Below are 13,252 nucleotides of genomic sequence, written 5' to 3'. Positions count from 1 at the left end.
GTTCTTTTATAGTGCTGTCAGACATGTGCAAGATTAAAAAAAATACAAATAAATTCTGTATTTCACCTCTTGTTATTACAGCCACGGCAGCTGGCAGTGCGCACTCCAAATTTTTATGGGTATTAGCACAGCCAAGTCATTGCCTGCATCACAAAGATTTTAATGTGTCACAGAGACAGTCAAACTGCCGGAGCTGCTCTCAGCTTCCAATGGGAGACATTGTTATTTTGTTTGTGCCAGCCTTGAAGGCTCTGACACCAGTGTTTTTGAAGTCTGATATTGGAACAGGCTCCACACATTAAGCTCAGGAAGCAGCGAAGCAACCTGTGTGACTGCAACAATTACAACTGTTGCTGCCAGATGGGGCGCACGATGTTCAGGCTCAAAGGTTAACGGCTCCATCTGTTGGTGAACAGCAGAAGTGCTGCTCGTGTGCGTCTGTGTGTGTTGGTGTGTGTTCATCCAATCCTCATGTGTAAAAGACACTTTTATAACTTTTTGCAATACAGGAAATGCAAGATGATGAAGAAGAATATATACTAATGCCTTCAGGATGTGAAAGGTCATCTACATTTATTTGAAGTCAGAGTGACAAATTGGAGATTTTAGTGACTTAAACGTGAAGCTCCACAGATTTTAAACTCTGAGAAAGCCTCTTTCCTACAGTTTGATAAAAGATCCAACTCATCCTTTATGGATTCATTTGTTTACCTAGTTTTTGGCCAATGTCCGTAGGCCAGAATACCAAAGTACACTGTAGCATTTCCTTTAGGAGCACAGAATATGATGCACTGGTGCCAGATATTGGTATTTTTATTAAAACATGTCGGTGCTTTAAACCCTGACTACGTTGACCTATCACAGACTCACTGTGACAGACCTACCATGAAGAAGAAAATAACAGGATGAATTTGAGCACAGTGAATGAAGCAAATCAGAGAGGTCATAAATTGATTTGACACATTATTAAATATTATTAATACACACACTGACACCTCACCTGCTTTTTGAATTTTAGAAGTATTCTTCATCATCTTCTTTGTATTGGGCTATGTAATTAAATACTTGTTTACACCTTTTGTTTTACTGTGTGCGTCTTTTTGTTCTCTTTTCAGTTCCTTGGAAACACAGAGGTTGAAGCTCCGAAAGGCACAGAAGTTGTAAAGGATGCAGTCAGAAAGCTCAAGGTAAAGCTAGTCTCCAGATAGCTGTAGCCTAAAGGACAGCAGAGCATTCTTGAGTGACCAGATTGGACAAGGGGCTCAGAGCAGGGGAGGTGGGAGTGAGTGGCAAGTGCCCCCCTCCCTCATCTGCCAGCACCAAGGTGCCCTTGGAGTTTTTCAGCTCCTAAGCTGTGTAGAACTGCTGGATAAGCACATTAGTTCGTTCAGCCCCCCTTTCTCAGCGTAGATGTAAAGTTTAGTTACAGGAAATACTCATCAGGAATAAAAGCTGCTGTTTCAGGTTCTAGCCTGAAATAAATCATTAAATCACCATAGCTGTAATAGTAAAAGACTCCCTGCCCTGCATTAAAGGGCAAGGCATGCACAATTATACCAGATCCAGGCTGTATGATACTGGCCCAATAGCGGCCCAGTACAGACAATGCAGGGCGTGGCGTTAGGAATGAAAATGTCCATCATGGACAGCAGTTGATTGCTTTATCTTGGGTGTTTTTTCATAATGGACTTGGTCTGAAAGCATTATGGTTTTGTGACGTCTGTGATGTTGACCAGTATGAGCACAGCACGCTCTACCAGCTGTGTGCAGCTGTAAACATGACAAAGCGTAACAGGAATGATATCGGTACTTTGCAAGGCTGAAAGCCAGCTTTTTTTCCTTACATGGCCGATGAGGAAGGAACCTGTAGTATGTCATAGGTATTAGTCAGAAAGAGTAAGATTTCATGACTGTGTGAAATCCTAATCCAACAGAGTGACTGTCATCACAGAGAAACCGATCATGCAGTCTGAGGCTGGCATTAGAATTCTTCTGAACACAGAGAAGCTTTTAAGAGGCAGACTTTCCCCTCAGGAGTTTTGGAGGCCAGACAGAGTAATTAACATGAATTTGTAAGGTGGTCAGAAGTGCAGTGTTAACTGTCTACTGCTTAAAAGCCTACCAGGAGTAACCCTTGAAGATATTTTCTGAACTGAGCAGATGCTGTCATATTTTAGGCCGGCGTATCAAACAAAACGATCGGGTGTGGACCAGAAATTAGTGAGGGTGGTCTCTGTCGATGAAGCTACCCTTGGGAAAAACAGGAAACTATGCTAATGGTCATCAAGCCACATCTTTACTGATAAATCCTGACATGTGAAAAGTCATCGTTAGGGGTACAGTTGTCTTTATTGGGGAACGAATTAAACGAGTTGAAGATCTGGTACCACTATATCTTTTTGGCACTGGTGCTATGCAGGTGATTCCAAATCAAAACCAAAACAATGAGCTGAAAGACACTAAAATAGATGGAGAAGCGTGGAGGAACTGAGGGAATAAATTTGTTTTTGTTGGTTTTCTTTTAAGAGCTTTCTCATTAAGCATTCATGTTACATCTGTGCCTAAGACACATAAATTAGCCTTGCTTTGGAAAACAAAACAAACTTATTTATTGAGGACTCACTTTAAGCTGAAGTGTTTAACTTTTGTAAAAATGTTAAGTTCTATTATATTTGACCCTGTCAGAGCCCATATTTGTTTTCTTTAATTAAGGTAGAAGTGGTCAAAGTCGTAGAGGTAGTATAAGTTGCTAAACAACCGTTTAAGAAAGTGCTCAATGAGTCACTTTGACAAACAGCCTCATTTGTAATTTAGGGCTTCCTTTGTGTTTAGTACACAAAGTTTCATTAAACCTGCCCACAAAATTGCACTTAACCTGGGTTACTCTCCAGACACATACTCCTCAAGCTTACAGACATCTAATCAAACCTTTAAGCATGGGAACAGCCTGAAACCTGGGCAGCTCTCTTTGTCACGGCTTCTTGGTAATGCGGCTGCACTCGCTGCATGCTGGCCTCCCCCCCGTCTTCTCCTGCCAAGACCTGAATCTCTGAGGCCACTTGGAGGGGGAGACTTGTTTTTCCAAACCCGTACCTCTATTGTTACATTGCATTTGATCTGCTTTTGACCAAGGCTCCATGGTTACGCTCCCAGATACGCTGGCAGTCGGGACGACATTAGCTGTGCTTCCTGAGATCATGTGCAGAGAAAAAAAAATGTTGCAACTTCAGAGACAGCCTCAAAGGCACATCTCCATGGTTTAGGTCAAATAATATACTCTTCTATCACTTAGTATATATAAATGACCTTTGGTTTTGCTCAAGCAAGAAGCATCTCCATGAAACACACATTTATTGTCCTCTCACTCTCTCCGTGTCTGGTCATGTTTGTGTCTGCAGGCTTTGAAATGTAAATGTATTAAATTATATAAACATCAATTTACTGCTTTAGTGTTAGAGGCTATATAAAAGAACTCTTAATGGAGGCAAATGGTAAAGCTTCTGATTACTTTCTTTTATCCATTTTTGTGGCAGGAGCAGATACTTAGCGAACATGTATCTCTAATTTCACAACTGTGTAACCGCTGAAGGCAGTGAAAGTAAAGTGAGGATGCTTTTGAAAAGAATGCTGACTTTTTTAAAGTGCTTTAGGTCTCAGTTGCTTCCATCTCTTGGTGTAATCTCAGACTGATTTTGTGATGATGATGTGATCCAATTTGTGGGGTAGCATCTTCTTTTAGCTCCTGTCTTTATGATTTCGTCTGCTAACTGATCCATGCCAACACTTAAGCCGGCTGCCTGAGATTGTTTAGGTCTGTCTTGTGCCCCCAAAAGAGCCCTGACCCAGCGAAGGACAGATGCTGAATTGGATAGAGATCTGGGGAATTGAGGCCAAGTAAACACCTTGAACTCTTTGTTCAGTTCCCTCAATCCATGCCTGAAAAGTTTTAGCACTGTGGCAGGTGCATTATTCTGCTAAAAGAGGCCACTTCTGTCAGGGAATACCACATCCAGCAGGGATCAGTGTGACTAGTGTTTAGGTGGGTGGTACATGGCAAAATACCATGCATATGAATGCCTGGACCCAAGAGTTCTCAGCATTACACCAAGTTGCCCTCTTTGCCTCTTGTAAAAAAATCACAAATGCACAAAATGTAAAAGATGAAACATCCTTCCCTGACTAGTTCATTGTGTTATTGGTCCATGCTCTCACTCTAAAGCTCATGTATGTTCTTTGAGTGCTGCACAGAAGTCAGCTTTGACACACTCAGCTGGTCTGAAGCTGCACAGCTTCATATGCAGCCATATAAAAAGGTTGGGTGTAATTTTGGGTCTAAAAAGTGAAAGTCATGCAGAAGTGCCTCAACTGTGCATATCAATGAAGAGAGATCACTTGAAAAACATCGAACATGATTTATTGAGATGGAGAAATTAATATATTTGGCGATTAGTCTCCGATAACCCATCGTGGCAGGACTGAATCCCTGCAGTAAAAGGATTTAGGACAGTGTCTAGACCAGAGTGTAGAATAGCTCGCTTGAATAGAGCTTTGGCTCAGGTGTCTGAGGTGGAGATGGGGAGGAAGTAGGATGCACAAAGGAGTCTGAAAGGAAGAATTACAGAGAGGACAGATTTAAACCATCCACCAGGCTCAAAGAAGGCAGGCAAGAAGATGATTGGAAAGCAGCAGACACAAAAGCCTTATTTGTTCACTTTTGAGCATTCCAACATTTTTACTTCCATAGGAATTCAGAGGACAGGTAGCAGCCAGGTGATGCTAATCAAATACAATCTATTCAAGGCGTTTTGGCAGAAGTGTAGACCAATATTCCTCCACAATGATCTGAGAGACTGATAAATACATACGGAGAGTGATTACGTCAAGCTATCGTTGCTAAAGGTAATTCTGTAAGCTACTGAATCATGGGGTTGTATTTAGTTTTTCACAGGTCCACATAAGGGAAACCAGCTTTCAGCTTCTGTGACCTCAGCAAAAACCTTCCTGATAAGATGGCTTTAAGTCCTAATTACAGAGTGTTGTTCATTTTATAAAATATGTTCCCCATTAGAATCAAAGAAGTGAGATAAAGTACGCTGTTGCTTTGTTATCATTGAAAAGCTTGAGCGTGCTTTGTCTTCTTGTTTCTTAGTCAGATCCTCACCTTCCTCCTCACATTTGGTTTCAATGTTTCCATTCAGCTCATAGCTTCACATTTGGACTAACCAGCAGCTGATGTCAATATCCATCTTTTATATACAGTTGATGTACTCTGTAAGCTGGGATGCACATTGTGCCTCAGTGCCTCTCTATCACATCCATATTAAGGTTTTAGAAATTTGGAGTTGATGTTAGACCACACGGGTCAGCCTTTATTCTCCGCATGCATCAGTGAGCCTAAGGCGCCATAACCCACACATAGCCCTCACAACTGGCTTCTGGTAAAGTCGCTGTGTTTCTGTTACAGCCATTTTCTGTGTCCAACATGTCAGCTTCAAGACATGACAGTTAACTTTCTGTCTAATATATCCCACACCTTGACAGGTGCCATTGTAACAAGGCCATCAGTGTCATTCACCTGTCAATGGTTTTAATGCTGTTGCAGTTTGTAGATTTTGGATTGGTCAGATTCTCCCGACAAACAAGTGTCAGAATCTTGTGCTCTGTACTCTATCTTGAGATAAAAAAAGGAGTTGTCATATTATCAGCTCCTTTGCATGTCTTCTCAACTGACAGCATACACTCCCGTTTAATTTCATTGGTTGTTGTCCTCAACTCGCTGCCAAGTTCACTTTGTATTTATAACACTTGGCAACAAAATGAAGAAAGACTTAAACAGTTTTTTGGCAGAGAACAAAGATGGACCCACTACATGGTTCACACTTTTAATTTCTTCTGTAAAACAGCAAACTTTAATGATTGCATTTCCCCCGATCAAGTCTAATTAGCATTTAAAGATAATATGCTGCACAGAGGTTTGTGTCTACACTGATGAGAACAGCATTCAGTTTTACTGCTGTTTTTTCTTTCTTTTTAAAGCAGCAATAATCATAATCTTTACATGAACAGTGCCTCAAATGACAATGTATACTGTAAAGGGAATTGTACTCAAAGTATAATCATCTCAGCTCTACTAAATGTTACATCTCTGAAATCTTTGGTTTGGCTTTACTCTTTGATTCAGACTCTTAGCAAACATGGCATGTCCTTTCCTTACAACTGCATCTGTCATGCCACCAGCATAAGACACCTCGCTAATGTCAATAGCTCTTGCTTTAATATTTAGCAGCTAAAGTGAAATGTGGTCTCAGATATACTTAGAGAACAAAACAGAACAAGTGTTTACGTTTGTACTTTGAGCAGAAATATGACAAACAGTGCCAACACATTCATCGTATCTAAATTTTTGAGCTGGTTGCAGCTTTAAATGCAGAAATCCAGGATATGGTAAAAATGTCTTACCATGCTTTTACTGTAGCTGTATTTGTGTGTCATGTGGCATACTTTCTTATATGCTAATTGCACTTTTATCATACTAATTTTTCCTCTTGCAGTTTCAGAGGCACATCAAAAAGTCGGAGGGACAGAAGATCCCGAAAGTGGAACTTCAGATCTCCATTTATGGCGTGAAGATACTAGATCCCAAGACAAAAGTGAGTCCAGAAAGGATATAGGCAACTGTATATGACAACTGTGATTATACGGAAAATAAACACTGTGAAGTCATCTCTCATATGCAGAGTAAATAATAAATGCTTTATTTTCCCCCCAGGATGTGCAGCATAACTGTCAGTTACACAGAATATCCTTCTGCGCAGATGACAAAACCGATAAAAGGATATTTACTTTTATCTGCAAAGACTCAGAGTCCAACAAACACCTCTGCTACGTCTTTGACAGTGAAAAATGTGTAAGTCTCTGCCGCTTCAACAAGCTTGCTTGTTTCCTTGGATACAAATGTGAAATACATGAGTCAGATTGCTGAAAAATAAGGTATTTTGACATCTCACAGTTAACCTTTCACGATCAGCTTAAGTGAAAACTACAGCTGTACTCACATTTATTTAGTGTTTGAGCCAGTCTTTGTTTCCTATGTGCTTCAGGCAGAAGAGATAACTTTAACTATCGGCCAAGCCTTTGATTTGGCCTACAAGAAGTTCTTGGAGTCTGGAGGCAAAGACGTGGAAACCAGGAAACAGATTGGAACCCTGCAGAAACGAGTGCGTCTCACATCCAGCTCACGGAGCTCGTTCGCTCACACACACACACTCTGACAGCGTGTACCACCGTGCAGATGCATTGATGTTTTTATTAATTAATGCGGAGCTTGTTTCTATTGATTGTCTTAAATCATCCAGTGTGGACAATTAAGCTGTGCTGATAAAAGGAAAAAAACTGTTAATGAATATTAATGACGCAGACTTCTGTTGTAACAGAGCCAGCCTGTAATCAAATTATTGTACGCCCAGCTGAAAACACGGAGCCATCCCATGGGAAGTGTTTAAAATTGGATTTGTTCAGATATTCATATAAATTTGATCAAATTGGGGACGTGATGTTTTAGCTAAACACCAGCCTCACGTGTACTTTAACCTCAGTTGGAGGACGGTGGTTAAGCAGACGTGTATTCAAGTGTGTTAAACAGTACAGCCAACTCAGCAGTTTATGAACATGTACACAGACATGCAGACACAGAGCCATGTTAAAAGTTTAGTGATTATTGAGTTCAAATTGTTCAGCATGAATAAACATCTGCTGATAAAGACCTTGTGATAGAAGCAAAGGTCCAGAAATAGCTATTGAGCAGAGCTTGGCAAGGATCTACCGTTTATTTTGATTTAATCCCAAAATCACTTCTGCTGCCCCCTGCTGGTAATACTCAGCAAAGCAGCATGTGTGTTCTAATACAGCGGTCCCCAACCTCCGGGCCTCGGACCGGTACCGGTCCCTGAGTCGTTTGATACCGGGCTGCGAGACTTGAGGCTCAGGTGTGAAATGTATGGTTTTCAGGGTTCCCATTTGAGTAACATTTGTTAAACACTATGTAACCTTACAGGAAACAACTAAACTAGTGTTTTTGTTGGCTGTTTTAAAGGTGTTTATAATTAACTTTCATTTTTGCATATTTTGTCGATAATTTTAGTTATGACATCATGGCAGATTTCTGTGTATTTTGTTGATATGCACTGAAGTTAGCTTGCTAACTAGCCATTGCTATCCTATACCTTTGTGGCTTAAAGCTGTGTGGAGTTGGTTACTTATCAACTTGTCTGATGAGTTCACAGACGTCATAGGTTTTTCTTGATTATTATAATCTCAATGTTTCAGCAAAGTCTCAGGAAAGATTTGTTGAATATCAGTATCTCATTGTTGACGCGACAGCTTAATTACTTAATAATAGTTAGTTTTTAGCAGTGTGCTAAAGTACAGTGTTTTGTCATTTGTGTCGAATTCTGTTAAAAAAAAGACATGTGAGCAGTTCGAACGTGACTCTGTATCATAAGCAAATTACACAAATTGCACTTTGACATCAAATATTTTTCTGCACTCTGCTGCTGCCCTGTGTCCTGATTCTGTTTGTATCTTTTGCAGATTCAAGAACTGGAAACGGAAAACTCTGAACTAAAGAAACAACTGCAAGAGCTTGAAGAACAGCTGATGATAGCACACGTACCTTCAGTAAGAACAAACTGCGTAGCATGCCAAACTTCAGTTTAGAAAAGTAGATTTTACAGAAGAAAATGAGACCTTAGACTTTGATTTCTGTCCTTTTCAACAGCAGTTACTGTAGCCACGGGGAACAATAGAGTGACTGCATTACAATATCCAATATCTGCAATATCCATCTAAAACTACCTGAAGTGTCTGTTATACCAGACAAAGCAACGCCACTAGAATCAGCTGAATTGTTGAGTTGTACAAAACTGCTTTTGTTCCTTTTGAGATGTTTAATTCAAAGACTTTCATTATGTACGAAACAGCTGACTAATGTAATAGCACTCTTTAATAACATAATCTGTGATTCAAGCATTCTGAATGAGCCAGAAGTGCACAACCTAAACCGTCGTTTAATTCTAAAAGATTCCTGATTTAAACTTAAATTTAAACTGTTGAGTTTTAAAAGTACTTTTAAGGACAGCTGGCTTTGCTGATTGTGTTTGTGCGATTAAATGCACGACTCCGGTTTGGAATGACCAGGCCTATCTGGAGGCAGGCAGCAGGGGTCTGTATCTGAAGCAAAGCAATTACACACCTGATTGGTCTGATGAGGAATGCGATACATTCAGCATCTAATTGGGGCAAATGCCAGCACTTGTGACAGCCTCCTGAGAATGCAATTACCCACAGCTCCCCTATTCTACAACACTGAATAATATTGTCTCTGTCTCTCTCTTTCTGGTCATTTCCTGTCTGCGATCTTTTTCTCAGCCGCTGCACATAAACGCAGCTAATGAAGCATACATGCTGCAGAGGCCGTCCTCTCTCTTCTGGTGCCACAGCATCAAGTCGCTCTCCTGTCTGGAAATCTCCTCTGTCACTCTCACTCCTATGAGCTCACCGGAGTCCAACCTGTCCACCGGGCTACTAACTCCTCCGCCTGCCAAACCCGCTCTCCTCCCTCCTAAACCCAATGAGGGCTGCAGCATCCCGCGGCCTCGCGTAAACACCCTCCGCTTCTCTTTTTCTGTGCTGTCTCTCTGTCCCTGGAGCCTTGTTATCTCCTGCCTTTGTCTGTGTGGTGCTTGTGCTTCGTCTTCTTCTTCTTCCCTTGCTTTGATGCAAAAAAAAAAAAGAGAGAAAAATAGCTGTGTAGTTTGTGCATGGGTGAACTTACAGGTCTCTGCCGGTGGCTCAACCATTACTTTGTATGCAGGCGGGGAGTATCTCAATGAAGCCGCAGTCGACAGACATTTTTGACATGGTTCCCTTCTCCCCTGTGACACCACTGGTGCCCACACCAGCCAGCAACGGCTGCCCACCCCCTCCACCCACCACATTGCCACCAGATATAAGTAAGTGAAAAACTTATTTGCATTTCGGTGTTTTAACCCCTCCCCCCTCGATGTGCCTCCTTGATCATTACAGTGTTGATCTGCTCTGTGCATGTAGGTAAAGATTTGTTTGGTGCAGAGCCGTTTGATCCGTTCACCTGCGGGGCAGCTGACTTCCCTCCAGACATCCAGTCAAAGCTGGATGAGATGCAGGTGAGCTCATCACTGTGTCTCTTTCAGAAGAATTGCAGGCAGGCTGCTTAAACTGTGAAACTGTTTTCTTCTTTTTATTATCACAACCATTACTTTGAAGATTAAAGATTTTCCCCTTGCTTTCGTAAATAAAGGCTTTGCGCATCACAAGCGACGCCTTAGCTGAACCTAGTAACAAACTCCAGTTGTCTAACAGCAGTGCACACCGCTGTAATTGCCACATCAGTTCCACCATACAGTACACACTTTATTACAATAAATAATGTTTGAGTAGAAAAATGCAGTAGCAATAGAAACAATTTGTGTGGAATTATCTAATGAGGAAAGGTTTAGTGACTCATCAATGGGTAACAGTAGCTCCTTTATTCATTTTAATCAGAAGACGCAGAAACACTAATGTGTTCATAAAAGAGTGTGTTAATTAAAAGTGTTTAGTGTATCACTCTGTTTTCCTGCCTGCATGAAAATGTCGTGATATTACAGCAGAGCGAGTTCAAGCAATTGTTGTTGTGGTTGGGATGGAGCCATAAATTAATATTGTAGTCAGATCTGTAATATAAAAAAAAAAACCAATGGTGCTTATTAGAAATAAACTTTTGCTTTCAGACTGCGTCTCAAACCTTTGTGGGGATTGCCAAAAACTGAGAGAGCTAAAGGAGCTTGTGTTCAGTCATTTAATCCAAAGCGATAAATTGGGATTTGAATATATGATCTCATGTATAAGATAACAACTTTTTTTTTTGTTAAGTGTGTGAATTTATCTTACACCCACTGTAGCAGATTTGTGTTAACAGACAAATGCACGTTCTTGTTAAAGGTCAGTGAGTGCAGAAGTGGAATTAATTGGATCCATCATTTCCTAACAAACTACAAAAGTGATCCTGAAATAGTTTCCTTTAGTCGGTGGTATTTATTCGCAGGGCTTCCTGTCCTGTAATTGGTAATTATTAGAAACACACCTCGCAGCCTTGTTAACAGATGAGACTAATTAAGTGGATTTGTAGCGGTGCTTTTTTTCTGTTTGCAATAGCAGGACATGGGAAAAAAGGGTTTGAAAAGCTGCTGCAGCTTCTGTTTTCGTGCTGTCACACAGTTATCAGTGTAGTTACACCATGTTCACATGAATCTGTAAAAACCGCCTGAAAATGACAACATTTGCTTTAAAAAGTTGTGACTTCAAAACTGCGACATCCAAGGTTCAGTTTGTTAAACACCTGTTGAGCTTTGGCAGCGTGTCGCCAGTAGGAGGCAGCGTTGCTCTGATGTTTCTCTCCTTCCTGTTCTTTCTCTTCTTAATGACTAACAGCTGAACGCATCTCTTTCCCTCTCTCACTCGTAGCGGCAGAGATGGTTCGTAGTCCTTTACCCTCTGCTTGTGCTGTTGTGTTTTCGTCTTGCACGCTCTGAATGCAGCTGCACGCGCTCACATTTGCAGACTGCACCGACGCTGCCAGTGCATCTGTGGCAGCTTCATTAGCTCAGCTTTCTTCATGACTTACTCTGTGTCTTTTTGATTAACAAGAACAATACGCACTGCTTAAGCTTGAAAATATTTGTTTTGCACATAAACAATGTTGGGGGTGCATGACGGCCTCATTTGCAAAATAAGCTCGACTTACTTTGATCTGCTATAATTGAGTTTTCCTATTAGGATTCATGCCTTGCCGTTTCTGATCTTGTCTAAAATGCATGACCCAGCATGATGCGGTGTCAGTAGCGTTTAGCTTGTCTTTGCCTCTGAGGTTTTTCCAGCGGGCCTGAGTGTCTATAAAAGCGGCCCTGTGTGGCTTCATGTCTTCCAGGAGGGGTTCAAAATGGGACTAACCTTAGAGGGCACCGTCTTCTCTCTGGACCCGCTAGACAGTCGCTGCTGATGCTGAGAAGATGAACCCTTCGAGGTGCACTTTCAACCCGTTTGTATGAAGAAGAAGTGCCAAAATCCACTCCACGGTCGAGTCAAGATGTCACAGTTTTCATCTTGAGGTTTATATGCATTTGCATTTAGATTGGTTTTCGATATTTCAAGGTAAACTCAGATCCATTATAGTAAAGAGCTATTTTTGTAATAAAAAAAAGACAAAAAATGCGTATGGAGGTGTTAGTTTTGAGTACCTTTGCTTGCACAGGAGGAGACAGTTGTAAATAGTGGATATGTTCAATGGTACACTCTGTGGCAGAATTTTCATATGAGTGTATGCACCGTTTGAATTCTGTATTGTCAACACATTCCTGTTTGTATGCCAAACACAAGCTGGCAAGAAAAATAAATGGAATCTATATTGTGACAAAACCTTTGAGCTTTTAACATCGCATATTTTACTCCACATTAATTCATACGTTATGTAGTCGATTAATCCAGCCTGATATTTTCTTTTGTTTTTTTACTTCAGTGACCTTTCCGCTCTTTGTCCTTTGTTCTGTTCAGATTTTGAACAGATTGAGTTGCCATTTCGGTGTTTACCTTTCATTTTCTGCTCTTTTATCTCTGTCCAGCCAGTTCTATTCCTGTTATTTCACTTTTGGTTGAATTGACTTTGCTGTTACAGATATTAAAGAAAATCCTACTATGAAAACTGCTCCTCACTCATTCTTCTGTGTTATATAATTTATATCTGACTTTATTTGTATGTGGCATTTGTTTATGAAACATTTTCTTCAAGTGGCAGAACTATTATAATGCTGTAGGCTCGGCTAAAGCACAATGACGCCCTTGAATTTTTCCGAGTGCCATCACGACATTTTGTGTGCGATTGCCATCAGCTTACAAAAGGGAAACATAAAAAAAAATGGAAGTCCTCTTAGCAATAGGAAGTACAGAGTCCATATGTTTACATGTCACTGCTCTGTTCTGCAATATCAAAGCCTCTTTTAGCCAATATGCTTTTGTGACTTTTAAGTACATATAATGAGCTTTTAAGAGTTAAGATTTAGGTCTGTAACAGCGGTATTGTACATGGTAGCTGCAGTTAGCGTGGTTAGCTTTCTGCAGGGTGTGTAATACTGCTGGACTAATGCAACTAAATATATTGACGTTTTCTCAGGATAGTAAG

At 40.7% G+C, this 13,252-nt stretch overlaps 1 protein-coding gene across 8 annotated transcripts in view; it reads left to right on the top strand.

Moving 5' to 3' along the window:
• gulp1a (GULP PTB domain containing engulfment adaptor 1a) overlaps positions 1-12,775 on the top strand; it is a 91,994-nt gene extending 79,219 nt beyond the window's left edge. For 7 of the 8 annotated variants that reach the window (XM_004559166.5, XM_012921314.4, XM_012921315.3 and 4 more), the window contains 9 exons: positions 1,116-1,187; positions 6,552-6,650; positions 6,770-6,907; positions 7,101-7,217; positions 8,590-8,676; positions 9,427-9,657; positions 9,872-10,010; positions 10,108-10,202; positions 12,005-12,775. In XM_004559166.5, the coding sequence (XP_004559223.1) occupies positions 1,116-1,187; positions 6,552-6,650; positions 6,770-6,907; positions 7,101-7,217; positions 8,590-8,676; positions 9,427-9,657; positions 9,872-10,010; positions 10,108-10,202; positions 12,005-12,076 (1,050 nt within the window). In that variant the 3' untranslated portion in view covers positions 12,077-12,775. The remainder of the gene's footprint in view (positions 1-1,115; positions 1,188-6,551; positions 6,651-6,769; positions 6,908-7,100; positions 7,218-8,589; positions 8,677-9,426; positions 9,658-9,871; positions 10,011-10,107; positions 10,203-12,004) is intronic. The other variant, XM_004559167.6, reaches the window with a different exon arrangement.
• Positions 12,776-13,252: the final 477 nt, after the last annotated feature.

This window comes from Maylandia zebra, linkage group LG16 (genome assembly GCF_041146795.1).
Source record: "Maylandia zebra isolate NMK-2024a linkage group LG16, Mzebra_GT3a, whole genome shotgun sequence".
In the NCBI taxonomy this organism is placed as follows: Eukaryota; Metazoa; Chordata; class Actinopteri; order Cichliformes; family Cichlidae; genus Maylandia; species Maylandia zebra.
This window is presented reverse-complemented; position numbering and strand designations above follow the sequence as displayed.